The sequence below is a fragment of the Zosterops lateralis genome, assembly GCF_965231275.1.
Source record: "Zosterops lateralis genome assembly, chromosome: 29".
NCBI lineage: Eukaryota > Metazoa > Chordata > Aves > Passeriformes > Zosteropidae > Zosterops > Zosterops lateralis.
Window position 1 is genome coordinate 596,639 of NC_139789.1, and position 25,333 is coordinate 621,971.

The window sequence follows — 25,333 nt, forward strand, 5'->3', positions numbered from 1 at the left end:
AGGCATTCCCAGGGTTGTAGGGGAAACGGGGGTCTGGGGCCACCAGCCCATTGCCAGAGTCTTGGCTGGGCTGCATTTGCTCTCCGTAGGAGACTAACTGGATTTTAATGACGGCACTAATGGGACAAATCGGAGGACCTTTGTGTGGAGGAATGCAGCCCATCAAGATGAGCATCCCCTTCCCATCCCGGTCCTGCCGCAGCAGCTCGTGCTGCCCCTCTCGCAGCTGCTGCTGAGAGCGAGGATCGTGGCAGGGGCTCAGTGCCACACTGGTGTCTCCATACCATGTCCCTGTCAGGTGTGCAGGGTGGGGTGCCCGGGGTCCCCCTCTCTCGGTGGGGGCAGCCATGGCTGTGTGTCCTGCCGGGAAGCCGAGGCCACGGGGTAGAGCAAGTTCTAGCAGAGGACCTGGCGGCGCGGTGCTGCGGTGCTGCAGCCCCGGGCTGTGCGGTCACACCACAGCAGGACCCTAATCCAGCTTGCTTTTTTGGTGGTTTTGTTTGTTTGTTTGTTTGTTTTAATGGTTTTTGGCTTCCTGGGAATTAAAAAGGCATTTGCTGCTAATTCCCGAATGCTTGAATTTAATGAAATATCCGGATAGTGGGATAAAAGCCAATTCTTTAAGTCTTGTTCCCCAGTCACAGAGAAACCAAACTGGTGCAGGTGGACATGACACACTGTACAGCTGCCATGGGAGTGAAGGGAGAAATTAGCATTAATTAACTAATTCATCAACAGGCTGAAGCCCGGCTAGGACCACCTGATGGGAGACAAGGTGAAGGCTAATGTCTTGCGGTGCCCGCTGTTTATTCCAACCCAAAGGACTGTTAATTATGCAGAACAAGCACGGCGGCACCGACAGACTGCCGTTAATGGAGAGAGGAAACTGTATCCCCGGGATCCTTTCCCTTCTCTTCCCAGCTCACCAGCAGTATGTCCCACAGGGTATCTGGGGGTGCCTGCAGAGGAGACAGCTCTGCCCCAACACGCTCAGCTCCTGGTTCCCTCTCCTGTCTTCGGCTCCATAGTTTGTAACCGGGAGCAGCCAAGCCGTGCACCCCCCAGCCTGTATCAGACGGCTGCATCCTCCTGGGATGCTGGATGCAGAGAGGCCGTGGAGCTGCACAGGGGAGCCCCAAGGACCTGCAAATTGCCCATGATGTTTATTTTACAAGCTGCAAAACATTTTGTAGAGGGTTCATTTATACCCGCTGATAAAGTAGCTTTTATTCAAAAAATAGCCTTCTCTCATTTACATATCCTACAGACAGTCTGGCGGGGTCTCCAGGAGCCCCACCTGCAACTTCCAGCCCCGCTGTCCCCGGCACTCGCACTCCCGTATGGCAGCGACGGTGCGGACTTGGTCCCGACGGCTCCGGAACCTGTGCATATCATAGCCGTGAGGGGCACATCGTCTCGGGGCACCGTGTGCCCAAACCAGGCATTCCTCTTCCTCTTGTGACTCCCTGCGGTTAGAGAAAAAACAGTACACTCCCAGTAGACTCCCGGTGCAGTCAAAGGAAAACCAGTATTTCACAAGTATATCTCCAGTACACCACCGCCGTCCCGTCGTGTCCCCTCCCCCCCCCCCGCCCCCCGCCTGGATCTTCTGTTCACGCTCGGGAAAAGGGCAGATGCTCTGGAGTAGGATGGAGAAGTGCGGCAACTTTTTTCCTGCAGCATTTCCTTACTCCTGGAGTAACTTGTGAACTGTCACCCCCCTCTGCCTGAGCAGAGCAGGTCTTTCCTCCTGCTTGGTTTGATTTATTTCCCTTTTTGGATGCCCTTTGGCATCCAAAGAATCCCAGAATGGTTTGGGTTGGAAGGGACCTTGAAGCTCATCTCATCCTAACTCCTGCCCCTGGGCAGGGAAACCTTCCACTATCCCAGGGTGCTATCCCAAGCCAAATCCAACCTGGCCTGCAACACTCCCAGGGATGGGGCAGCCACAGCTGCTCTGGGAAACCTGTGCCAGGGCCTCACCACCCTCACAGCCAAGAATATTTTTCCAATGTCCAATCTAACCCTCTGGCAGTGGGAAGCCACCCCTCCATCCCTTGCCCCAAGTCCCTCTCCAGCTCTCCTGGAGCCCCTTTAGGCTCTGAAAGGGGCTCTGAGCCCTCCTTGGAGCCTTCTCTTCTCCAGGTGAACACCCCCAGCTCTTCCAACCTGGCTCCAGAGCAGAGGGGCTCCAGCCCTTGGAGCATCTCCAAGGCCTCCTCTGGACTTGCTCCAACTTGTCCATGTCCTTCCTGTGCTGGGGATCCATATTTTTATGTGTACAATCAACACACAGTCCTGCCCCTTCAGCCTGAAACAACTGCCTGGACTCACACTGCCCTAGCAACCCCCTACTCTTCCTGCCCCACACCTTTGCCAGCAGGTGAGGGACAGGAGTGACACATTCCAGGCTGCAGAAGCCACTGTTAGGATCTGTGTCTGCTGTCCTGGGACACCACAGGCTCTGTAACCACCTGCCAATTTCTGCCCTGTCACGGTAGGTCTGGCTCTCCCCACCCAGCACAACACAGCATGGTGGGTGAGCAGGGGGTGCTACCTAAACCCTGCTCGCACCCCGCCCCGCCCCCCCGGGAACTGCAGATGCGTTGGATGAGAGGACCAGGGGCAGCTCCCACCTGGCCCGGGATGCAGATGTGCGGGAGGGAGAGCAGATGGAGCCTGGCAGCTGTGCTTACCTAAGCAAGCAGGGATCCCCCGAGGAGCAGCTGCCCAAGCACCTTCCTACATCGATTTCCTGCAAAGATTTGCAAAACAAAGGAACAAAAATCCCCTGCAGCACCTCAGCAGGGACACCCCCAGGACCCTCCACCCTCCCTCCAGCCTCAGGAGGAGGCATCCATCCCCAAAGAAAGGCAGCAGCAAGGCACGGCTGGTAAGAAGTATTTGGGGGGCATAGCAATGTTTTTTGAGTCAGAGGTCCCTGTGCACAAAGGTATACTCAACTAGACAGTAGAGTCTCTATTGAATTGAAGACATACCTAACAACTAAATATTTTTTAAAATAAGTATCATTGTTTCTTAATTACTTTTTAAAAGAAATCCTCACTCCAAAGAAAAAGCCATCTGTTCCTTTATGGCCGATTTATGCATGAAGTAGTGGCAGGAAAATAGATTTTATAGCATTAGAGAATACAAATATGAGTTTTTTACCACTCTAGTTTGATGCTAGTGTGAAGCTGCTGACATAAGAGCATCCACCCAGCAGCTCAAACCCCACATGAGGGCCCAGCTGAGCCCACCAGAGAGGAACCAAACCCCTGGAAACCTACCAGCTGTTCCTCCCTGTGTACTGCAGAGCTCTGGGCAATTTCATAATAATATTCCACCTGGGAGACACGATATCATTTTTCCTTCATTTCGCAGTTCTCCAGTATCTGAACCACCTCCTCATCATGTGGGTTTTTGACCAGAGCAGTCCTGAACTTTGTGGGCACACAGAAAAGTCCATCTGCAAGGAAACAAGAGGGAAAATTAACCTGCTTGAGGTTCCTGTGGCAGCAGCACAGAACATCTAGCTTTTGGCATCCAGCATCCACTGGAAAAGGCCGTTCTCTGCGTCAGGGTCCCAGCTGGGGGTTTGGGGCTCATTCATTCACCAGCTCAGCGCTTAATAGTAGGTTTTACTCCTCCATCCCAGTTTCAAACCATGAGGAAAGGGAGGTTATTGTGGGTGTAAGTTGTGACTGCTGTTTCTGATGCTGCGAAAGCCCCAGTTCTGGGGAGTAAGCACAAGCCACTCCATATTATATCTAAGAAAAAACTTATTTGAACACAAAATATTGATGGCAGCACTTTTCCTAGAGCCACACTCTCACACCAGGGATGGCGGAATATGATTTAGCATTTACTCAATTCAGCATTTCCCACTACATTTGTGAGGGGCTGTGCCCTGAATGGGCTTCTCAGATGCTGCACCCAGTATTACGGGGTCTCCTGGAGATTCATTCCCCAGGCGCCTCTAAAGGGTTTGCTCTGCACTGGGCTCCCCACAGGAGCACCAGGTACGGCATCTGCCACTGTGGGGTGGGGGAAAAGGAAGGGAAAGGGATGCCCCAGTTCTGGGGTGTATGATGAAGGAAGGCTGATACCAGCGGGGTGGAAGGGGGAGGTGCACAATGGCCCCAGCTTTGGGGGTGCAGAACAAAATCCTGTTCAGCAGCTGAAGAGAAGGGACAAGGGTCCTCCAGCTGCAACTCTGTCTACTTGGAAGGGAGAGGCATAGACAGTCTGAGCTGATGTTCTGTGCAGAAAGAAACTACATTGTTTCTGTGCTAAATCTCCTGGCTTTTCTCCCCTCACCAAGTAAATTAGGGTTAAAAATCTCCATTGGGTGAGCTAGAGGAGGGGGAGAACGATGGCTGAGCTGATGGCCAAGTGGGTTTGGGCTCTATCTAGGACCTGGTCCTGCCCTGCCCCAGCCCTTGGGTGTAGATCCTTTGGGGTTTATGTTTGGCTCCTGGCTTTGAACGGGTTTTGAGAGTTTCCTGCTTCCCTCCCAACTACTTCAGCAGCTGCTGGAGGAGGGAGACTTCTGTGTTCCTGGATGGAGCTGTTTCCAGGCGAAGGAAAAGTCATTTCTGAAAGCAAGTATCTCTGGGATGCGTTAAGAGTGGGACACAAAATGACAACGGATTTGATTTCTGGAAGTCGGTATTTCTCGGTGAGATTTTAACATCCCTCTCCAGCCCCATCCTCCTCCCGCCCCCCTTCCCCCCGCCCTGTTCATTCCTCTGATGTTTCCAAGTCTTTACCATGACACTGAAAGTATCAGCCCGACTTTATGGGGGAATATCCAGAAGGAAAGTGCAGAGACCTGCCCTAGGGCAGAGGCGAGTCCACATTTCCCAGCCCTGGGCTACTACCATGACTGAGATTCTCCCTCCTCGCTTCATTAATTCCCCTCCTCGGAGCAAGAGAATCGTCCAGCACCTTCCCCTAACACGTCTGGGAAGTAAATGCTGATTCTCCCAGCTCTGGAAGAAAGCACTTCACACTGCCTAATTGCCTTTTCCACTTGCAGCTGGATAACCAGCTGCTGCTGCCGCCTATGCAGGGCTGTGGGGCTCCTGGCGCAGCCCCGGGAGGAGACCCAGCCCTAGGCAGAGCCCTCGGGGGGCTCTGCTGCCCACTCCCGGCCCCTCCACTACACAGAATCGTAGAACGAATTCCTAGGCCCCTGCGCTCCTCTCCGGTCTCACTTTAGCACCCCCGCGGTCTCTGTCCCTCTCTAGTGGTGGTGCCACAGCTCTACCACAGCAGCTGCCGGGAGGTTTGAGCGGATTGGGTTTTAGAAATACCAAAAAAATTACATCAGCAAATTCCGGGACAATGGAACTTGTCAAACAGTTATGGTAAATAATTTCAACACCACTTTCAATTCTGATAAAATCAGTTCATCTCCACTGATGTGTCTTGGGTAATTTTATGAGTGAAGTCACAAGACAGCTCACCAGTTCACAATGAACGAGTTCAGCTTTCACTCAGTGGGAGGTTTTGACCCATCTGGAATGATTTAGTTTGGAGTTTCCATTTCCAAGTGATTTTTGAGCCATCAGTGTAGTTCACTGGTACTAAAAGGGCATTTCAGACTCTCAGTAAGGAAATTGCATTTTCTAGGGCTCTGTTTCCAGCAGAGCTTTTATCATCAGGTTGGTTTCCTTGCTTTGATTGGGAGGGTTGGAGCAGACCTCCGAGGTCCCTCCCAGCCTGGGTTACTCTGATTCCATGCTCTCTGGCTAGAGGATGTTTCCCTGTACATGAGGTGGTTGTATCACCAACCTCACCCATGCACACAGCAGAGAATTATCACTGTGCTTGCAGACCTGTGTGGTAAAGGCCCAGCAACAGGAAACTCAACTCCAAAACACAATCCCAATACTCCCAAAGGCAGAGGCTCTGCTCAGCAGACTGGGTGCCCTGAGCTTGGATACTGGTGCTGGCCACACAAGAGGGCTCATTGCCATATTCCCAGAGGGAGGGAGGGAGCGAGGGAGAGAGAAGAGCTCTCATTTGTCCATATCTGCACTGTAGGCTGGGTCAGAGCATTTCCCCACGTCGATCATGACCTCCCAGGGAGAGTCTGGAAAGGTTTTCAGGGCTGGGAGCCGAAGACATTCCTCGGGGCAGGTGCTGCAGTGGCAACCCTCAACCACCTCCACCTCCCTAAGGCCTTCGAGGAGCAGAAGCCACTCCAGGTGCAGCTGGGCCAGCTCACGGCAGGACCCCCAGGGCAGGAACACAGGGCTCTCACCTGCAGAGGCACAGGACAGGGCCAGGGGACATGCCCACATAAAAACACAACACAGGGAACAGCCTCCAGCACCAGCTCCTTACACAAGCCTCCCCTGACTGGCTCAGCTTTTACTCCTCTCTCACCCTGCCTGCCTGGAGGACACTGCACAAGCACTGCCACAGTGCTGCTAACAATGAGACAAATGGTAAGATTTGTCTTAGCTACAGGTGATCCCTCTCAGGGCACATAAGTGCAGCACCCAGAGAGTTTCCACCCTTCTCTAGGATCTTTTATCCCAGTGGAGATGGCACATTAGGCAATGTCAGCTCTCCTGGGATAAGAGCACCACAGCCAAGTCCCCAAATGCACATGCTCCTTCAAGTTCTTCCTAAGAGTGACACATGTCACATCACGTGGGAATGACATCCTGTCAGTCTTGCTCAAAGAGGCAGAAACAGGCCTCCAACCTCTCTACATATGAGAGAGCAACTCTTAGGTACAGCAGAGGTGGCTGAAAGAGCCTCTGGGCTGTGAGCAGCCAGAACCACACTCAGATGCTGCCAGGGCAGCCAGGTGGGCACTGCCACAGCCCCTTCCCTGGCTGAGCTCTGGCCCTTCCTCTGCCCCAAGGTATCCAGCACTGCTGTCTCACCTGCACACGCCACTGCTCGGGCCAGGGGACGATGAGAGACTCAGTGACAGGTTTTCTCAGAAGTCAAAAGCAGGTGACAGCTCCAGTCACCAGCACCTGACCCTCCCCCTGCCCCAAGCACTCACCTTCTTGTTCCATAGGAAACTGAGCATGGAGGACTGTCTGGAGAGCCCTGGGATGCTGAGGTGGAGGGAGCTGATCTACTGGGATGGGCACCTGGAGCGGCACTTCCCGAGGCCCACACTGACAGGACTGCCAGAGATGTCTGCGAAACACCAGATCCACCAAGGGTTACCACTCATGTACTGTGTGATACCGAGCCCAAACCAGGGCTGAGTACCACACAAACACTGACAAAAAAAGACATGGCCCACCCCTGGGAAGTCTGAGGTGGAAATTCCCAAGGGACAGTCTGGCAGTAGCAGTGCTCTCACATCAAACTAGTGTTTACAAACCAGGAATAAAACACTTTATATTAGACTGGTCAGTGCACACAGACTCAAAAAGAATTAAAATTTTACTAGGAAATCACAAGTTTTTTCTTTAGTGAGCACACATGAAGGATGGGGTGCAAACAGGTGAGTGCCCTGATCAGCAAAGGGAAAAGGGGATGCTCAGCCATGGCTGAACCGCAGATCTTGCACATACTGAGCAAGCCTCAGCCCAGCGGGTCCAGGGCAGAGGGCTCCATCTCACTTGGAGCCTAGTGAAGCTGCTCAAGCTGGAAACAAACCTGCCAAACCCCAGCCAAACCCCAATTTCACAGCTCTCCACACCTCCTGCATTGGCACATCAACTCCGTGTCAGAGGATGCAAAAGTCGGATTGGGTGTGGGAGCAGGGGAGGTGCAGGACCACGGCATACAGGTTTGGATTGGTTTGCTCTGCTGTATTTTGAGTTTACAAATGATCAGTGTTTATTGGCTAAAAGCTGTTTCTTCTGTAAATCCTTTTGAAATTAGCTATTTTTCCTTAATAGGAGCATCCATATTCCAAGGTTTATTGATGTATGATATTTCATCAGATAACAGGGAGGAAAACTTGCACAAAAAGTGCCCACAGCATCATCCACCACTGTAATCGGTTTGCTTTGACCTGCTGAAGTCACAGATAGTGTGTGCTGCATAAATGTAAATTTTGCATTTGACTTAAAAATGGTTTTTCAGTGTACCCAGTGCCGGCTGCAAGGGACCAGGAAACAGGAAGGAACATTTGAAACTCACACTTGGGGTACAGCTGCTGCTGGCTGCCTGAGGGTCCCTTTGCTCAGGGAAGGAGTGAGCAGGAAGCCAGGCAGCAATTCCCAGCTTATCAGCCATTCCAGTGGTGACCCCTGTGGATGCTCCTCACCCACAGCAGGGTGAATATAGCTGGCACTTGTCATAGGACAGTGTGCCAGCTGAAGACATTGTTAACTCATGTTCTCCCAGCTCTGCTGCCATACAAGCTGTGATTTTTATTTTTAGCCAAATATTTTATTTTTATCTCTCAATGATTTGTGAGCATTCTTGGGAAACCAGAGGTTGCAGCTGACTGAAAGCTAGTGAATGTTGCCCTGATTTTCAAGAACAAGGAAATCCCAAAAACTACAGGCCTGTCAGTGTAATTTCATATGTCTTTACCATAACTTGGTAAAGTTATGGAGAAGACTATTCTGGAAGGTGTTGAAAAACACCTGGAAGACAACACAGTCACTGGTCACAGCCAGCACAGCTTCCTGAGAGGGAAGTCCTGCTTGTCGTATCTTTTATGACAAAATGACCCACCTGGTTGACCCAGGAAAGCCAGCTGATGTAATCTTTTTGAATTTCAGTAAAGGTTTTGTTACTGTCTTTCCCAGGTTCCCTATGGACAAACTGTCTATCCTATAGCTGGATAAACATGTAATGGGATAGGTGAGCAACTAGCTCATGGGTCAGGCACGAAGGGGGACAGTGACTGGGGTGACACCAGGCTGGCACTAGTCACCGGTGCACTTCTGCAGGGCTCTATCCTCAGCCCTGTGCTCTTCAAGACCTTCATAAATGTCTTGGACGCAGGACTGAAAGGGACACTGAGCATGCTCACAGATGATACAAAATTAGGAGGCGCTGCTGACTCCCTCAAAGGCAGGGAGATGCCGCAGAGAGACCTCAGTAAATCAGAGGGCTAGATCATCACCAACCATATGAAGTTCAACAAGGGAAAGTGTCAGACCCTGCCCTGGGATGGGGCAGCCCTGGATGCAGGGACAGACTGGGAATGAGAGGCTGGAGAGCAGTACCGTGGGAAGGGACCTGGGGCTCCTGGTCGATGGCAAGCTGGATCTAAGTCACTGCTGTGTCCTGACAGCCCAAAGGGCCACCACAGAGGACATCAGGCCCAAGGAGGGATTGTCCCACTCTGCTCTGCCCTGGGGCAGCCTCACCTCCAGTGCTGGGGGCACTTGGGACACCACAATATCAGAAGGATCCAAAACTGTTGGAGACTGTCCAAAGGAGAGCAACAGACAGTGAAGGTCTTGAGGGGAAGCCATTTGAGGAGCAGCTGAGAGTGTCTAGTCTGTTCAGCCTGCAGGAGACTGAAGAGAGACCTCATTGCAGTTATACCTTCCAAGGAAGGGAAGAGGAGGGGCAGACACTGACCTCTCCTCTGTGGATAAAGTGACACGACCTGGGGGAATGGTCTGAAGTCATGTCGAGGAGGTTGAGGCTGGGTATTAGAAAAAAGTTCTTCCCCTCAACAGTGGTCAGGAACTGCAACAAGCTCCCCAGGGAATGGTCACAGCACCAAACCTGACAGAGCTCAAGGAACATTTGAACAGTGCTCTGGGGCACATGATGTGACTCTTGGAGATGGCTCTGTGCAGGGCAGGGAATTGGACTTAATGATTTTTGTGGGTCCCTTCCAACTCAGCACATTCTGTGATTCTGTGATTCTATTTTCATCATTTATTCTTCTAAAGTTGATGTCTCTGGAGCTGACAAGCTGTCACTGCTTTAACAGCTCTTAATTTCAATATGATAATTTTATCATTCCTATTGTACATAAGAAGCTGATATTTGGCAAACACTTAAGTTAAAATTTGTCCTCTCATGCACTGAAAAATCCTAAGAAACCTCAGAGTGTGAAGCTGTTGTGTCCTTACAGCCAATGCAAAGGGGAACCAGGCCACCGGCTGCTCCTGAAGGCTACAGACTTTTTTCTGGTGAGCAAATGGAGCTACTTGCTACTTCCTCTGCTTTCTCTACTTTTACAGGGCAGCTTGTTGTACTGCTGATAGCACTTACAACATCAGTCCTGGGAAGCAAAAGTCTATAGTCGTTCTGAACTTATGCAGCAATAAACAGGGAGTTCAAACACAGAATCAACCATGGTGCAGCTCAGGTCCACGGAACTGAGCCCCTCTGTGCAAAGGAACAGGCCCAGGGGTCAGGCTACTCATCAGTTCCTGTGCTACAAAAGATGTTTAAGTGCTGGATTATCTGAGCAACAGGACCCCAGCACATTTCTGTCCTTAATCTCTCAATGGGAAAGTCACTTGGAATACTTCAACATAAAAAAACCAGCCAAGGGATGGGGAGGATATGAGTGTGGAAGCATCAAGAACCTTGGTTTCTGGAGGGGAAAGGGGAACTCAGAGGAGCTGTGGCTGTCTCATCCCTAGAAGTGTTCAAGGCCAGGTTGGACAGGGCTTAGTGCAACCTGGTCAGGTGGAAAGTGTCCCTGCCTGTGACAGGATGAGCTTTAAGGTCCCTTCCAATCCAATCCAACTCCATGATGCTGTGAACTCACCATGCCCAATGTGGAGGAAATGGCTCTGCCTCCTGCAGCAGCCCTTCTCTGCAAATAGATTCCCTTGCTGCTCCACTCTGCCAATGGCTCCTTTACCTGTCAGAAACCACCGAGCTCAGCATTACTCCAGTTACAATTCCCCATCTTTTCTGCCTGAGCTAGGATGAGGCACTGAGTACCCAGCACAGCTCCAGCCACTCCCTATCCTGAACTAAATGGCTCCAGCACAAAGAAGAGATTTTGTTATAGATGGATATGACACATCCAACCCTGGCCAGATGGACTGAACATCCTATTTAGTTACTCCAGGAAAACACTGGCACTGTTATCTCACTGTTTATATGCTCTTCTACTTCCACCTTACTGCAGAGCTGGGTAAAAGGAGTCCCCTCCCACACTACAAAGGAGCCATGGGCACTAAGCTCCCCCAGATTCCTGCACAGCAGCTTCCCCTGACACAAACCCCTCACTGCTTGCCAAGTGCAGACACTCCTCCATGCTGTTCCCTGTGGAAAGCACACATCAACCACAGCAGCATCAAATGCGGGCAGAGCCCACTGCAGCCCCACACCACACTCCCTCTGCTCGCCCATGCCACAGGCCAAAGCAGTGCCAAGGATGAGAAGGAAAAAGGAACTTACTGGCAAAGATGGGAGCCTGCAACAGCCCTGTGAGGAAGACCACAGCTCATGAGTCCTGCATGCTGCACCCTAGGAAGCACAGGAACAGTACCTCTGACATTTATACCTGCCCTCCCTCACAGGTGAGAGGGTAAACAGCTCTGAGCCAAATGGGCTTGCATATGCCAGCAAATGTCCCTTGACTGTGATCTGAACAAACACCTCAGCAGCCTGGGAAATAAGCATCTCTCCCACATGATCAGGATTGTGCTCCCAGCACGATCAGGTTTCAGTCAGGCTCCCAGCAAACTTCAAAGTGTTTCTTGAGAGCCACTGACTGGATTTGCTGACAGCCTGGGGAAGCTCCTTTGGGGGTCTTTGTTCTTAGGACCACTTCCAAATTAATTTAAGTTTGTGGTAACCAGGAGCCACTCTCAAATACCCTCATTTGAAAGAACAGACATCCTTCATCCTCCTTCATCCCATTCAATGGTTTTATCTGGGGATAACCCTGTCCTGTCCCTCCCCACACCAAACGGAATCAGAGCTGGCACTTGAACAATGCTGGCAACACAGCAGGACATGTCACAGCAGTGATGGCAGCATGTCCCCCACAGCCACACAGTTCTGCTGTTAACTCCACATAGGAAAACACTAGTTAAAGTAGGAAAGCTCTAGTCACCAGAGTCCTGGAAGCAGAAGGAGCAGCGCTGGTGTCCTTGCGTGTTAGGGGTTCTCAGACATGGCCGATGGCAGCAGCATTCCTGAACACCAGATGCACACAGTCCCTCACCACAGAACTCAGGATCTCTGCACCAACTTGTCCAGGGACACAGCACAGGGCACAGATCCACTTCCCAGGGAAAATGTTTTTGCCAGATTGAGAAGTGAGAGCACACAAGAGAACAGTGATAGCAGCGTGGACACTCCTCTGGCATTCAAAATGAGGTTCAGGGGGTTGGGTTTTTTTTCCTACAATGGTTACAAGTGCAACAATCACAGACACTTACAGAAGCTGCACAGCCCTTGGAACAAGCCGAGTTCCCCTTGAGTTCATCCCCAGTTCCTGGAGGACAGCTGGGTTTCTCTGGAATGGATGCCTTGCAAAAACAACTAGCAAAACCAAAATGCTAGAGAAGGCATCCTATCAAAACCACACCATTTACCACCACGCTACAGGAACCTCAGCCCTGAGCAGAAATCAGCACAGCTGCTCAACAACAACAATAAAAATTTAATTGTGTTAAAAGACATACATAACAAAACCCACACTTCCATTAAAAAAACTCCTTGTGCCTGGGCACCTGGGCCAAGCCACTCTCTGTTCACAGCTCCACGGTGCTGCAGAGTACCCCAAGAGGCTGGGACTGCTACTGGGAGTAACTGCTGTGTAACCTGGCAAGAGCAGAGAGCTGCACTACAGCCACATGGGAAGGGACATACAAAATAGTTACGAAAAAATATGCATTTTAAATAAAGAACTTACAACAACTTCAACTTTATACAAAATATCATGGTTGCCATGTCTCAATTCTAGGAATTATTTTCGAACTCTCAGCATCCTGTTTTCCATCTTGCACCACCTCTGCAGTCTCTTTCTCCAGAGAGCTGTCTCTATTCGACTCAGTCCAAAGTACCTGAAAATGAAAAAATATATTATAGTCTCAGGAATCAAAAGTGCGGATCTGTGAACAAATAAATCTTGTTTACAAGCTGGCAAAAGAAAAGTCACTTTAAAGTTTAAGCAAATCACACACGAGTAAAACCAAATCTAGGCCAAAAAACTACTTCACATGTCTCAGGGTCCAGCTGTATCATTACAATTCGAGACGGCTCAAATAACAATGCGTGTAAACTCTAGTTCTGCAGAGCGCTTATAGCAAAGACTTATTGAAAGACAGACTCTTTTATACAGTGTTTTGGTACAATGAATTTGATTAGTCATTTGGAACAACACCTCTTGACCATTTCTTACAAGTAAACACAAACCAGGCAAAAACACCACCTGCTAATGGTTTTTACTTTCCAAGGATTGTTTTGATTCCTCCTTACAATTTCCCAGACCAGAGTGAGAGACCACTAAGTTCCCACAGGCTCTGCTGCTGCTGCTGCCTGAAGCCTAAAAATCCATGTTTTGACCACTGTCAGTTCCCACACAGCTGAGCCATTCCAGTGCTCAGAGGGTCAACTGCAATCCACACTAGGCATTACTGAGGATGTGGAAGTAGAGAGCTTTGCAAATGATTCAGTTCTTTCTCTCCTAAGTAGGTGATTACATAAAATACCAAAATCAAGTAGAAACTCACCTTCCAAAAAAGCAAATTCATCAATAGCTTCAATGGCATTATCTGAAAAGCAAATTGAGAACAAATTAACATAGATAAACCAACTCCATATTTGCATCTGTTTCAAACTGCAGCATTTGAAATTACATTACAGCACAGTGACCAATTTCAAAGAGATTTACTTGTTTTGGACATAGTGTGTGAAATTATATGGGAGTTTTTCTCTCCCATCTTCAGGGAAAGAAAGAATAAATCCATAGTTACTTCAGCACCTCCAGACAGGTGGAAAAATCCCCCATTGCAGTAACATTTTGCTAAGGTCAGCACAGAACATGCTCCCATACCCAGGTCTTTTCTTTGCAGGGTTTTCCTTTTTCCTTGCTGGGCATACACATAAGCATCTTTGGCTATGGTTTCAACAAACAGCTCCTGGAAGGCAAAACAGGACAGGTTCACATAGCAGATGAGAGAGAATAACCTGAGGAAAAATAAAGGTCCTACAAGGCCTCAGGATTAACTCAGACTCTTCATCCTAACATTACTCATTCCCAGTACACAGGTGTGAAAATACTAGAGGAAATGGCTGGACAGTGATGCACAGGACAAGCAATGAGGGAGAAAGCTAGGAATGGGGTTTCCTCGAAACTCACATTCTCTGGGAGATCCACTCCACACTAGAGCACCTTCTGAAGGGGGAAAGGTGTCCTGTGCTCAGGAGATGAATCACGAAATCCTTCAGGTGGAGAAATACCTCTAAGATCATTGCGTCCAACCATCAACCCAGCACCACCTCTACATTCACCACCGCTCCGTGTCCCCAAGTGCTACATTTTTTTAACAGTTCCAGGGATGGTGACTGCCCTGGGCAGCCTGTGTCAGAGCTTGACAACTCTGTCCATGAAGGAATTTTCCCAATAACCTAAACCTCCCCTGAGGCCTGTTTCCTGTTGTTCTGTGCCTTCTTGCTTGGGAGACGCGATCGACGCCCACCTGGCTGCCCCCTCCTGTCAGGGAGTTGTGGAGAGCCAAAAGGTCCCCCCGAGCCCCCTTTTCTCCAGGCTGAGCCCCTTTCCCAGCTCCCTGAGCTGCTCCTGGGGCTCCAGACCCTTCCCCAGGTCGGGCCGGTCGCAACCGCCCAGCGGGTCCGTGAGCCGCCGCCCTGGAGAGAAGGAAAAACGTCCTTGGAAAGACTGAGCAGCATTCCCGCATCCCGCAGCGTTCCGGCCTCCAGGGCCCCAGGGGCCGCCCCTCACCGTGGCCCGCGCCAGCACGAACACGGCCTCCTGGCTGGCCAGGGTGACGTCCGGGTCCGCCTTCACCAGCGCCTTCACCCGCGCCAGCGGCAGCCGGGCCAGGCGGGCCGGACCCGTGCCCTGCGGCCCCGCGCCCGCCGCCTCCTCCCCGGGCGCCGCCGCGTCCGCGGGCCCCGGACCTGGCAAGGCCGCCGCCGCTGCCATCGCGCCCGAGAGCTGCGCTTGCGCGGGGCCGGGTCGAGCTCGGCAGGGCCTCGCTGCGTCCGGGGCCGCGCTGCGTCCTCGGCGGGGCGCCGCAGCGCCGGCGGCCCCGAGGGCGGCCCCTCCTCCTCCCCTTCACTTAACGCAGGCCCCACAACCCCCCCCCGTCCTCCCCAAAGATGCCCCTCAGTGCCTCTCTGACAACCCCCGTGCCCCAATAGGGCTCTTGGGCCTCCCTATCCTCAGAGACAGGGACGTGCCTTGTCCGTGGCGGTGGCAGGAGCGGTGGGGCGGGTGGGAGGTGGCTGTCACTGCTGTCTGCCCGTCCTGTGCTGCAGTCAGCTCCCCGTGGGTCCACTGTGGGACCTCCCAGCATCCCCTCTCCATCTCATCTCCAGCTGGTGGGATCAAGCTCTCCAGTGCCCCCCTTGGGCACCCACCACCCTCCACAGGACCCGCAGGACCACCTCTCTTGGCCAACAGATGCCCACCTTCCCCAACCTTCTCCATGTCCTCAAACTCTGTCTTATCCTTAAATCATCTGCAGCCAGGAGCCACCTCGGGCACTGCTGGTCGGACACCTTGTGAAATGTAAAGTTGTGTTTCATGTCAGGTTTTTTTTTTTTTTTTTTTTTTTAAAAAAAAAAGAAAGAAAAAAAAAGGTGGCCTGTGTAGTTGTTGTGAAATGTGTGGAATGTGGCCATGGGACAGTTATAAAAATGAATTTTAATAAACAAAGGAAAAAGCATGGAAAGAGGCTTTTTAGACAAATATTTTGCGTGCTGATAAGTGAATAATGTGAGTTTTAAAGTTTTCATAATATAAGTTTTAAGTTTACTTTAGGCCTTTATCATGTAGGATAGAAGAATGCATAAGTATTATTATTTGCTTTGAAACAAAATTATTATAAGCTTTGAACTGCTTTGTAATAAGAGGTTTTGAACTACAGCTTTAGAATGTAAAAAGTGGTAATCACCTAAATAAAAGAAGTGAGCTTAAGCTAAAGAAAATTGAGGATCCTGGAAAAGGAAACTGGACCCCATCATCACAGATGCATGATCGTGGTAAGGGAAGTTAAACATCACCCTCACTGATTTACGATCCTGGAAAGGAAAACTGGACCTCACCATCACAAATTTAAGGAAGCTAGACATCACCTTCGCTGATTTATGGCCCTGGGAAGAGAAGCTGGGCCTCATCATCACTGATGTGTGATTATGGAAAAAGAAACTGGACATCACCACCACTTATTTACAACCTTAGGGTATAGAAATTCAGCATTACCAATAGGAACTGATCACAATGGGGTACAGAAATTGGACTTCGCAAACAGAAGCCAGGAGGAAACCACAAAAAAACCTGCTGAGAAATGCTTTATGAAGATGCTCAATAAATACCAGCAAAAATCAGCATTCATTGTGCAGCTGGAGGGGAAACTTCCACTGTACCCAGCATGCTGCTTTGCTCATATTTTATAATTTGAATTAATAAATTAATTATTGCTTGATATGTTGGCTGAGTCAAGCTCTTATTCTTTACAACCTCAAAGGGACATGTCAATCCTGGAGCAGGGACACCAGCACCAACCAGCAGGCCAGAGCACCCCTGCCAGGGCTTAACTTGACCTGTCAGACTATTCCTGCCTCAGAGGCAGTAAACAGTGACACCAGGACAATTAGACACTGCGATGGCCTGACACAGCATGTTGTGCAGAGCTTCCCATTGCTTCCCAGAGGAATTAGGCTCTTCAGCAGAGCTCATGTTCCACAGTTTTGGATATTCCAGAAAGCCATAGCCATCATTTTTGTGTTCCCATAGAGCTGTGCACCTTCTGCACTTCCCCACTCTGCAAGTCATGTGCAGCTTTGAGGCCTGACCTGCAGAGGAATCCTGGGCCACCATCGGACAAGGACATTGCCCGCCCTCCTGGTCCCATCCCTTTGCATCCCGCAGTCAGTTCCCAAAACTGAGGCTCTCCTCTGGATACAACACTTATGGCAGCAGGACTTGGTGGGCTGCAAGTGTCAAACAGCAGCAGAGCCAAACTAATGGTGTACCAAGAGCTGCTCCTCCTCTTTCTCCTCCTCGTGCAGCATCACCATCAGGCAAAAGCAACTTCCTGGCATTGCACACAGCACCTCACCAGCGGTTAGGAAAGAGCTTCTGGTTTCAAGGTAGGGGGAGCCTCATAGAGGCTTGTCCAGAATGCTTTGGGTAGTCTTTAGCAAGGAGGTGAGCACACAGGAAAGCATCCACTAATGGAAGATGGTGAGTAAGAACCAGACTTGGGCTGTAGTGGACATGGGGACAGGACACTGGGAGCCATACATCCTGGTTGGAAGGGTTTTAGGGATATCCTTGTGAGGGGTGGGATCTGGCCAAGACCCTCGCTCCTCCTGAAAGGCTACGTCCTCCTGTACACCTGAGCTGGATGGAGTTTCAAAGGTCTCTGACCAGTTTCTGGGCTCAGAGTAAGGTTTTCTGGGTGAACTTAGGCTGAATATAAACATCTGTGAAAGGAGGAGGCCACACTCCCACTGAGTCCAGGAGAGCCCCCACCAGAACAAAATGGATTGGAAAACCTGGAACTGATCACAGTGATGATATTGCTATATATCCAAGGGCTCTGAGCAAGTCCCAGCTCATGGAACAAGCCCAAGACTGATCATTACAAACCACCAAATCATTCAGGTGTCAAAAATTCCAACAGTGTGTTTAGGAATCTGAAAAATGTTGCTTTTTTCACTAATTTGAGTGAAAGCCCCACTGCTGGTATACAGGAAATGGCACATTCATGCTGGCACACAATGCTGCTTCAGCACGGCTGTGCTAAGTGCTGCATTTGAGAGTTTATGAGGAAAACTGGGGTGTTTGCCTGGGAAACTTGTGCTTTTGTAAGTCTGTATATATACATTTGATCGGTTATATCTAAAAACATTGCATCAGCTTTTCTCCATATCAGCCCTTCCCTTGTGAAAATAAAAATTATGCAATCACTAACTGAAACTGAAATCCCAGAAGGAAAAGAACGCCAAAATTGAAGTGTACAGCTCCAGTGAAGCAGACAGCTCTGGTGCAAAGGGACACTGTGGTCTGGGGACAAGGGCATGGGAGAAAGATCTGGAGGGTACAGTGATCCCTCCCCTTTTACAAGGTGCATCTGAGAAGCTTAGGAAAAAAGTAGCCCCATTCCGTAGCTTTGTGCCACACCTGCAACCTGGCAGTCTTCTTCCAAGATTCATTCACAGCTTCCTCCAGGCAGCTTTTCTCTGGAGGCTCTAGAAAAAGGTGAATTTGGTCACCGAGGAAGCTAAAGGCAGCTAGCTCTGTGCTGGAGCGGATGTGTCCTGGTTTGTGTGTGCACACTGTGAACCACACAGGAAAGACACATGTGAGAAAAGTAGGGCAGTCTGCTGCCTCTTTGCTTTGTTTTTTCCCTGGTCCCAGTTTGGTGCAGCTCCGTGTTGTTTTCTCAGATACGTTTCAGGACCTTTTTGAGCAAAGGTTTGGGAGAACCTCTAGTTTTGTGGAGAAGACTTAGTGTGAGACCATGTTGAAGGAATACCACATTCCCTGGGGAAATTTTGAATCATTTTCCTCCATGGTGTTTTAGCTGGAATTGTTTTTCTTAATGGTTGCAGACACATCTGGAGGGGAGAGATGCCGTGGTGAGGCACCTTCGGGCAAAGTTCCAACAGAACAGGAGAGAACCTCCCAAAGTGGGTGGCTGGCCAGAGAGTCGCTCTGCAGCTTCTCATGGACCAGAGCCAGGACAGACCCCTGCCATGGCCTCCAAGGGTGATCCTCCTCAGGAGGCCCCCTGGAGCAGGAGGGTGGACTGCACCAGGGCCTCTCCATCTCACAGTACAGGTCAGAGTTTGGGACAGCATTCACCCCATTTTGCCTGTGAGACCCCAGCACAAATTATGTGTTGGAAGAAGGGGACGCCTCAAGATGCCAACTTCCACCCAGTGCCTGCAAAGCTAGGAGGAGATGTGTTGAACAAGAAGATGGAAGCCAGCTCTGATCCTCCCCACAGGAAGCCAGCCCAGCAGACATGGCCACCTGCCAAAGACAAGGGAGGTCCAGCAGATCTTGCCAAAGGCGCAGCTCTTGCAGCCCCCCTGCTTGCTGTGGGAAACCCCCGAAGGACAGAGCACTCAGCTCTGCCCCAGAGAAAGTCTTTGCCACGTGTCAGGGAACTGGGAGTGAAGCCAGGCAAGCCCCAACACCCTCCTGATGTGGATTTGGCGAAGTTCAGAGCAGCTGCACATCCTGGGACATCCATCCGTCCTGCCACAGAACCACCAAGGAGTGCTCAGCTGGGTATGGCCAGGCATCTGAAAGTCCCCCAGGGGAGGGTGTTGCTCATTCAAGAAGGAAAATCTCCTCAGTTAGAGCCTGCAGGTCTTGGGAGATGGAAGTACTGGGAGGGCTGATGGAGAGATGGGGGCTTGTATTACCAAAATGACATTTATAGGGAGTACCATGAGGATGAGAATGAGAAAGAAGAAGGGCAGGTGAAGAAACAAAGTGCCCTGTCCCTGGCTGGAGTGTTTGTAGGAAGTAAGGTTGGAGTAAGTAACTCCATCTTGAAGTGAACCCAAGATGGTTGGGGACTGGAGCACATGGAGAAAGAAGGGCTGAGACCCAGGCTTGTTCAGCTGAGAGGAGAGGGAGGAAGGGGACACTCTTCCCAGAGGTGCCCAGGGGCAGGCCTGGGGGTGATGGGCATGAGCAGTAGGGGAGGTGCTAGTCAGACATTGCCCTGCCAAGTTCCACAGTGGCCTTCCAGATGAAGGCTGCTGCAGTGGGTTCACACAGTTGCTGTTCTGCTAATCCACATCCAAGTGATGAAAGCTGTTTCGAGTACCATTTCTTGCTCAATTTCTCTAACCATGAGACTAGACCTCCCTTCCTTTCCTTAAGAGAACTGAAAAATTGAGATAGTCTATGTTATAATTAAAAGGTGTTATCAGGGAGATAACTGTTGTGCTGGGAGATTCTCACATGACTGCCTACAATTATCTATTTGTCACATGGGTCTTGAGGCAAGCTGCAATATCTAGAATTACACCTTGCCTTGATTTGATTATATTTGTTAATTTTTAGGGCAATCTTATGATTTTTAGGGCCAAGTATCTGATTATGTATGTTGGGGAAGATGAATCAGGGAAACCTTATAAATATGATTGCTTAGCAAAAGATTCTGAAAATATGAAACCTATAATCAAAATAGAAATGGAAGCTTACTTTGAGTTGTAGGAGACAGAGTCTTAGTTACTATATAACCTGAAAACAATAGCCTAGCCAGATGAAAGAGAATCCTTTTGATTGAAAAATACCTTTCTGCTGGCTAAGGGATCCAAAGGTCAATATAGCAAACCAGAAAAGTCTAAAGAGTAGTTTTTAGAGTTTAAAATATAACACAGTATGGTAGTTCTTATAGGCTGTATGTAGATTCTATAGGATTTTGTGTCTTGTATTGGTTGGTCACTGTAAATTAGAATATTCATCACAAAAGGAGATATAATGTATTGTAACAAAGACCTCTCTCTCTCTCGCTCTCTTATCCCTGCTCTCTTACCTCTGCTCTCTTCCCCCTGCTCTCTGACCCCTGCCACCTTGCTCTCTCGCTCCCTTCTCTCTTAGCTCTTACCCTCTTGTTCTTTCTCCCTCTCTCTTTGGGACTTCCCTTCAGCTGAGGCTGGTGGCTGAAGGCAAGGCCCTTTTTACCCACAACCCTTGCAATAAACCACATATTCTAGAATATCTCAGGTCAGCAGAGTTCCTTGTCCCTGCTGTCCACAGACGCTCCTACGATGTATTACTTGGTGCCATAAACCAGCAGAGATTTGATATTCTACTCAGGTCTTTGTGCCCATTTTTGGTTGGTCTGGTTGACCAGGCTGGAGACAAGGCTTGTGTTACAAACAATGGCATGTTAGCAGGGGTGTGGTCATGCTGGCAATTGTAAAGGGGGCAGCATTCTGGCTGATGATGCTCCTGAGCACGTGGAGATATCCAGGATTTGCCTTGACTCTGATATGTATTTGAAATTTAGCGGTTTTCCACATTCACCTATTTTGGCCTCTTCCCTTCTCCTTCCATCATTTGTCCAGGAAGAAAGTAACATTAGACATATACAAATGGGAAAATACATATTGAAGGTCCTCAGTGAGGAACCTGATGAGCTGTGCACCAGTGTGCTGGAAGAAAATTGCTAGATGGGCTATGGAGTAAAAACTCTTTGCTCTATCAAGATGTGTAGTCAGTTTTATCTCCCCACCTCCTCCTGCACTAAATCCAGCCCGCTGTGGCTCTGACCTCAGGATGGCTGATAGTGCTGAAGAGAAAATATGAAATAATCCCTCCCTGCTCCCTCCTGTTCTGCTGTTTGTCACAGGTCACCTGCAACCAGACTGTGCTGCATCAGTGCCCACACAGTTCCCACTGTGGGATGCTCCAAGTGGCACAGGGTAAGGACTGAGGCACCACTGCTGTTCCAGGTGGCTTCCAGGCTGTGCCAAACCATTGGGAAGGGCACGAGACATGACAGCAAGAGAATATTTGGGTTTTCTTGCCTGCTGCTGGAACCCAGGGTGTGCAAGCAGCTCCCACAATGTGAAGCATGGCCATCCCCTGGGGCTATGTTACCTCACTGTGGCCATTGCACCTCGCTGCCTGTCCACATCCAGCTGTGTGAGGAGATTCTGGCACAGGGCACGGAGCTGCTGTGCAGCTCTGCCCCAGAGCCAGGGCCAGTACATGGCCAGCCCACCTGCTTGTTCCCCACCCTCCTCCTGGCAGCCCTGATTCTGCCCTCAGCCCCCAACACCATAATTGCAGCAGCACTTCCTAACCATGCTCTGCCCTGCTGCAGGGATGAAGATGAGATATATGATGATATTGAGCCTGTTGGGCTGGCCAGGAGAAGCCCAGGCCTTCTGCTGCCTTCTGTGTCCCAGCTGCCAGTGCATCCCTGCCCCAGAGGAAGTGAGTAAAGGAGGGGATTGGATGCTGTTTGGGGTGAGAGCTGAAGCTCTGAGAGCTGTGAGGCCCCAGTGAGCCACAGACAGTGGCAGGGCCTGTGCTAAACCTGCTGCTCCCCACACAGGAGGGCAGGGTTCCTCTTGGAAATGCCCCACAGTTGGGGGCAAAATCAGGATTTGGTCCCAGGAGGAGAAAGCTCTTGCTGCTCTTTGTATCCTGTGTTGGCAGGTGTTTACACATCACAGCAGTCTCATGGCAGCACCTCTCCTGGCATTTGGTTTTACAGGTGGAAATGCTGGCCGAGCCTCTAACAGGGTTACCTTGCTGGCAGCTACACAGAGGTAACAGGACTTTTTTACTCTTTCTAAGGGTCCCAGAATGGTCAGGGCTCCTTGCTGCTCAGATAAAGCTGCTGCTTTAATGGTCTCTGCTGGGCTTGCAATAGGAAGGGTCTGTGGTGAAGAGCACAAGCTGCAGACTGTACACCTGCCCCTGAGAGCCCTCAAAACCCCAGAGCTGGTGCAGGGAAATGCAATGGGGAGCAGCTGTCAGGGAGAAGGGGATGGGAGGAAGCAGAGCATGGAGTCATCTGAACCTTCCCATTGGCTTTCAATGACTGTAGAGAACCCCAGGTCTCCCAGAAGATGAAGACCATAACACTCAAGGCATGCAAGAAGGAAGAGAAGATGGACAGGGAGTTTCAGAAGAAATTCAAGGTGAGCAGCAGTGAATGATCACCTTCCTCCTGGGAAGGGTGTATTGCAATGGCAGAGAGGAGGTCTGCTCCACAGGGACCGGTGATATCCAGATCACACTCTGCCTTGTTCCCCCAGGTCACACCATCCCCATTCCCCCAGATCAGACCAGTCCCACAGACCATTTGGCCAGAGAGGAATCTGCTTTTTTTCAAGGATGGAGAGGGGTCAGACCTGCCTGACTTAAGTCCCCATGGGCACTCCTGTTTGTGTTTCAGTTTGAAGGCAGCATCAATGTCCTGACTCAGATGATGGTCGATCCTGCAACAACAGAGAAGAGGGGCGGAGCGAAGAGCTTGCCACTGAGACGGGGAGAAATCCTTGATGTCATTCAGTTTACAAATCAGGAGCAAATCCTCTGCCGGAACAGTCAGGGGAGATGTAAGTCTGGAGGGGCATGGGGTTCGCCAACAGCAGGGAGCACGGCACAGTTTTGGGAAGAAGCTTCTTCATGCAAACACCCCCTGACAGACCTCCTGACAGATCTCCACCTGTTAGATCTGACAGGTAGCCTGCTACCCTGAGAAGATTCCCACTTTTCTCTGCACAAATGTCCTGCTCTTCCTTCCACTCAGCGGCAGCAGTTCTGCTATGAGCTGGGCTTGTCCTTTCCCTCTGCTAAAAGCTTTTGCAGTCCTTGAAGCCTCCAGGCCACCAGCCTGGCATACCAGGCTTTGCCATGGGGTCAAACTCCACAAGCTGTGTGCACTGAGGGATGCTTGGGTGGAATGGGCTACAAATCCCTCAGGCAGAGAGGAAAGGATCAGGCTCTTCCCTGCCAGTGGCCATTCAGCCTGGCAGGCTCCTTCCTGACATTGCCCAGGGCAGGTTCCTCCAAAGGGTCCAGCTTGGTTGCCCAGAGCTGGATTCCTCCTTGTCCCAGCTCTTTCAGAAAACATGAGGTGTTGCTAAACCCTGGGCAGGGGTGGGTGCTGGGGTGATTCCCACTCATGCCCTGGTTCCCAGCACAACCTGACATTTTTCTTCACTCTGTTGCAGATGGCTATGTGCCTCAGGCTGTGATGCTGCCTCTGTGAGTACTCTTTCCAGACCCTTCATCTCCACTCAATGAGCTCCAACAACTGCTCCATGAGTCACCAGCACTAAACTGGTGATGACTCAAAACAACCCAGCTCAGGCTGTGACCATAAGCCTAACACCAGCTGGTTCCTCTGGGGTAGAATCTGCCATTTCTGGTGTCAGGACATATTCTGTCACTGGGGCACTGGAAGCACTCCCCAAGCTGTGGTCCCTCATGTGGGACCTGCACAGACACTGCTCAGAGGCTGCTGCTGGCACAGGATGGGGATGCAGCCCCTCTGCATGGCCAAGTCTGCTGCTCCTGGCATCCTGGGATGAGGCCACCAACCTGAGAGGGGCCAGTCATGATGGTCCCAGCCATGCAGGGAGAGCACAGCACTGGGAGGGGGAAACAGAGCTGCAGCTGGACACCAGAGTCCATAAACAGCTCAGGAGGAGATGAGACAGATATGGCAGCAGGAGCTGGCCCTTGCCTCGGGGTTGGGAAGTGGTGGGACATGAGAGACCACTCTGCCCACAGCACCTATCTTTATCCTTGCAGGGACACTGACATCTATGATGATGTTGAGATTTATGGTAGGTGCACAGAACTGCTGCCATACTCCTTCACTGGCCACAGTGACCACTACACCAGCACCAGGTGTTGCTGATCCTTTGCTCCTCCTGACCCTTTGCTGTTTTGCAGTCTTTCCTCTCTCCCTTCCCTCTCTCTCTCTTCCTCTCCCTGGGGTATTCTCTACTTACTCATATGAGTAGAATAAAAGTTTTCATGTTCCTCTGTTCCAAATTATTTGGGCTTCTCTGCACCCTGTTCTCAGCTTGCTCCCTCCACTTGCTGCCAGCACCAGGGCCCTTTCAGTGTCATTTGAGGTGTCCCTGATCCCCCAGACAGTTCGGACTTCCCTTTTCCAAGCAGTTGGTCTCTCCTGACATGCAAACTCCATCCCTGGTTGGCAGCTGGCCCTGAAGATGGAGCTGAATAGACACAACTGTATTTCAGCTCTGCTCACAAGCACACACTTTATCTAATTCTGGCAGGCTGAGCCAACCACACTAAGGCCAGAGTCACAAGACAGCACCACAGAGACCTCCCCAAGGGCTGAAACATGAACAGCACCAGACACCAGCCTCCTTTTGTGATGGAGCTCTGCTTCCTCTGCAAGCTGACTGCGTCCCTGCCAGAACAGTGGCATGGCTGCTCAGCACATGGGGCTCCACAGATCCTGTCCCACGGGGCAGGGGGCCCTAGATCTTCAAGTCACACGGTCACTGTAGCTCTGTTTTTTCTGTGTAAAATATAGCAATGGTTCAAGAGGGTTTCATGGCTTTGTTTGTTTGTTTGGGAGAGAGGGGTAAAATCAGGCCCATGAAAGTTTTAATATTTTCCCATTCTCAGAGCATCTTCAGCCTGGGACCCACCTTCCCATCCATTCTGTGCCACACTCTGGCCCCAGTGACACTCCTGGCCTGAACCAGAGGCAAACTGGACAGATAAATATTCTATCAT

At 50.6% G+C, this 25,333-nt stretch overlaps 2 protein-coding genes across 6 annotated transcripts; one reads left to right on the forward strand and one right to left on the reverse strand.

Moving 5' to 3' along the window:
- Positions 1 to 1,233: 1,233 nt before the first annotated feature.
- On the reverse strand, positions 1,234 to 15,047 carry POLE4 (DNA polymerase epsilon 4, accessory subunit). Of its 5 annotated transcripts, XR_014591911.1 has the most exons (8): positions 14,574 to 14,830; positions 13,928 to 14,012; positions 13,605 to 13,646; positions 12,785 to 12,935; positions 7,031 to 7,170; positions 3,291 to 3,469; positions 2,697 to 2,755; positions 1,234 to 1,466 (listed from the first exon to the last, which is right to left on the reverse strand). XR_014591911.1 is itself a non-coding variant. In XM_083879809.1 (4 exons), exons 1-4 carry the CDS (start codon positions 15,038 to 15,040, stop codon positions 12,922 to 12,924), a joined length of 345 nt encoding a protein of 114 aa, XP_083735935.1. In that variant the 5' UTR covers positions 15,041 to 15,047; the 3' UTR covers positions 12,746 to 12,921. The 5 variants fall into 5 exon arrangements, 2 of the variants coding, with proteins under 2 accessions (XP_083735935.1, XP_083735934.1); XR_014591910.1 differs by lacking the exon at positions 7,031 to 7,170; XR_014591912.1 differs by lacking the exons at positions 1,234 to 1,466; positions 2,697 to 2,755; positions 3,291 to 3,469; positions 7,031 to 7,170 and adding an exon at positions 11,927 to 12,693.
- Positions 15,048 to 18,963: 3,916 nt separating this feature from the next.
- On the forward strand, positions 18,964 to 25,026 carry PRAM1 (PML-RARA regulated adaptor molecule 1; the record flags this gene model as incomplete). Its single annotated transcript, XM_083880176.1, has 9 exons — positions 18,964 to 19,363; positions 21,444 to 21,516; positions 21,921 to 22,033; positions 22,317 to 22,371; positions 22,653 to 22,746; positions 23,004 to 23,166; positions 23,785 to 23,818; positions 24,368 to 24,402; positions 24,865 to 25,026. 9 exons carry the CDS (start codon positions 18,964 to 18,966, stop codon positions 24,867 to 24,869), a joined length of 972 nt encoding a protein of 323 aa, XP_083736302.1. The 3' UTR covers positions 24,870 to 25,026.
- Positions 25,027 to 25,333: the final 307 nt, after the last annotated feature.

Coding starts and splice junctions, on each gene's coding strand:
- POLE4 (XM_083879808.1), bottom strand. CDS start 14,792: ATGCGGGAATGCTGCTCAGTCTTTCCAAGGACGTTTTTCCTTCTCTCC. Junction 14,013..14,573: donor TGACAGGAGGGGGCAGCCAG/GTGGGCGTCGAT, acceptor TTTGCCTTCCAG/GAGCTGTTTGTTGAAACCAT. Junction 13,647..13,927: donor CCTGCAAAGAAAAGACCTGG/GTATGGGAGCAT, acceptor TTTGCTTTTCAG/ATAATGCCATTGAAGCTATT.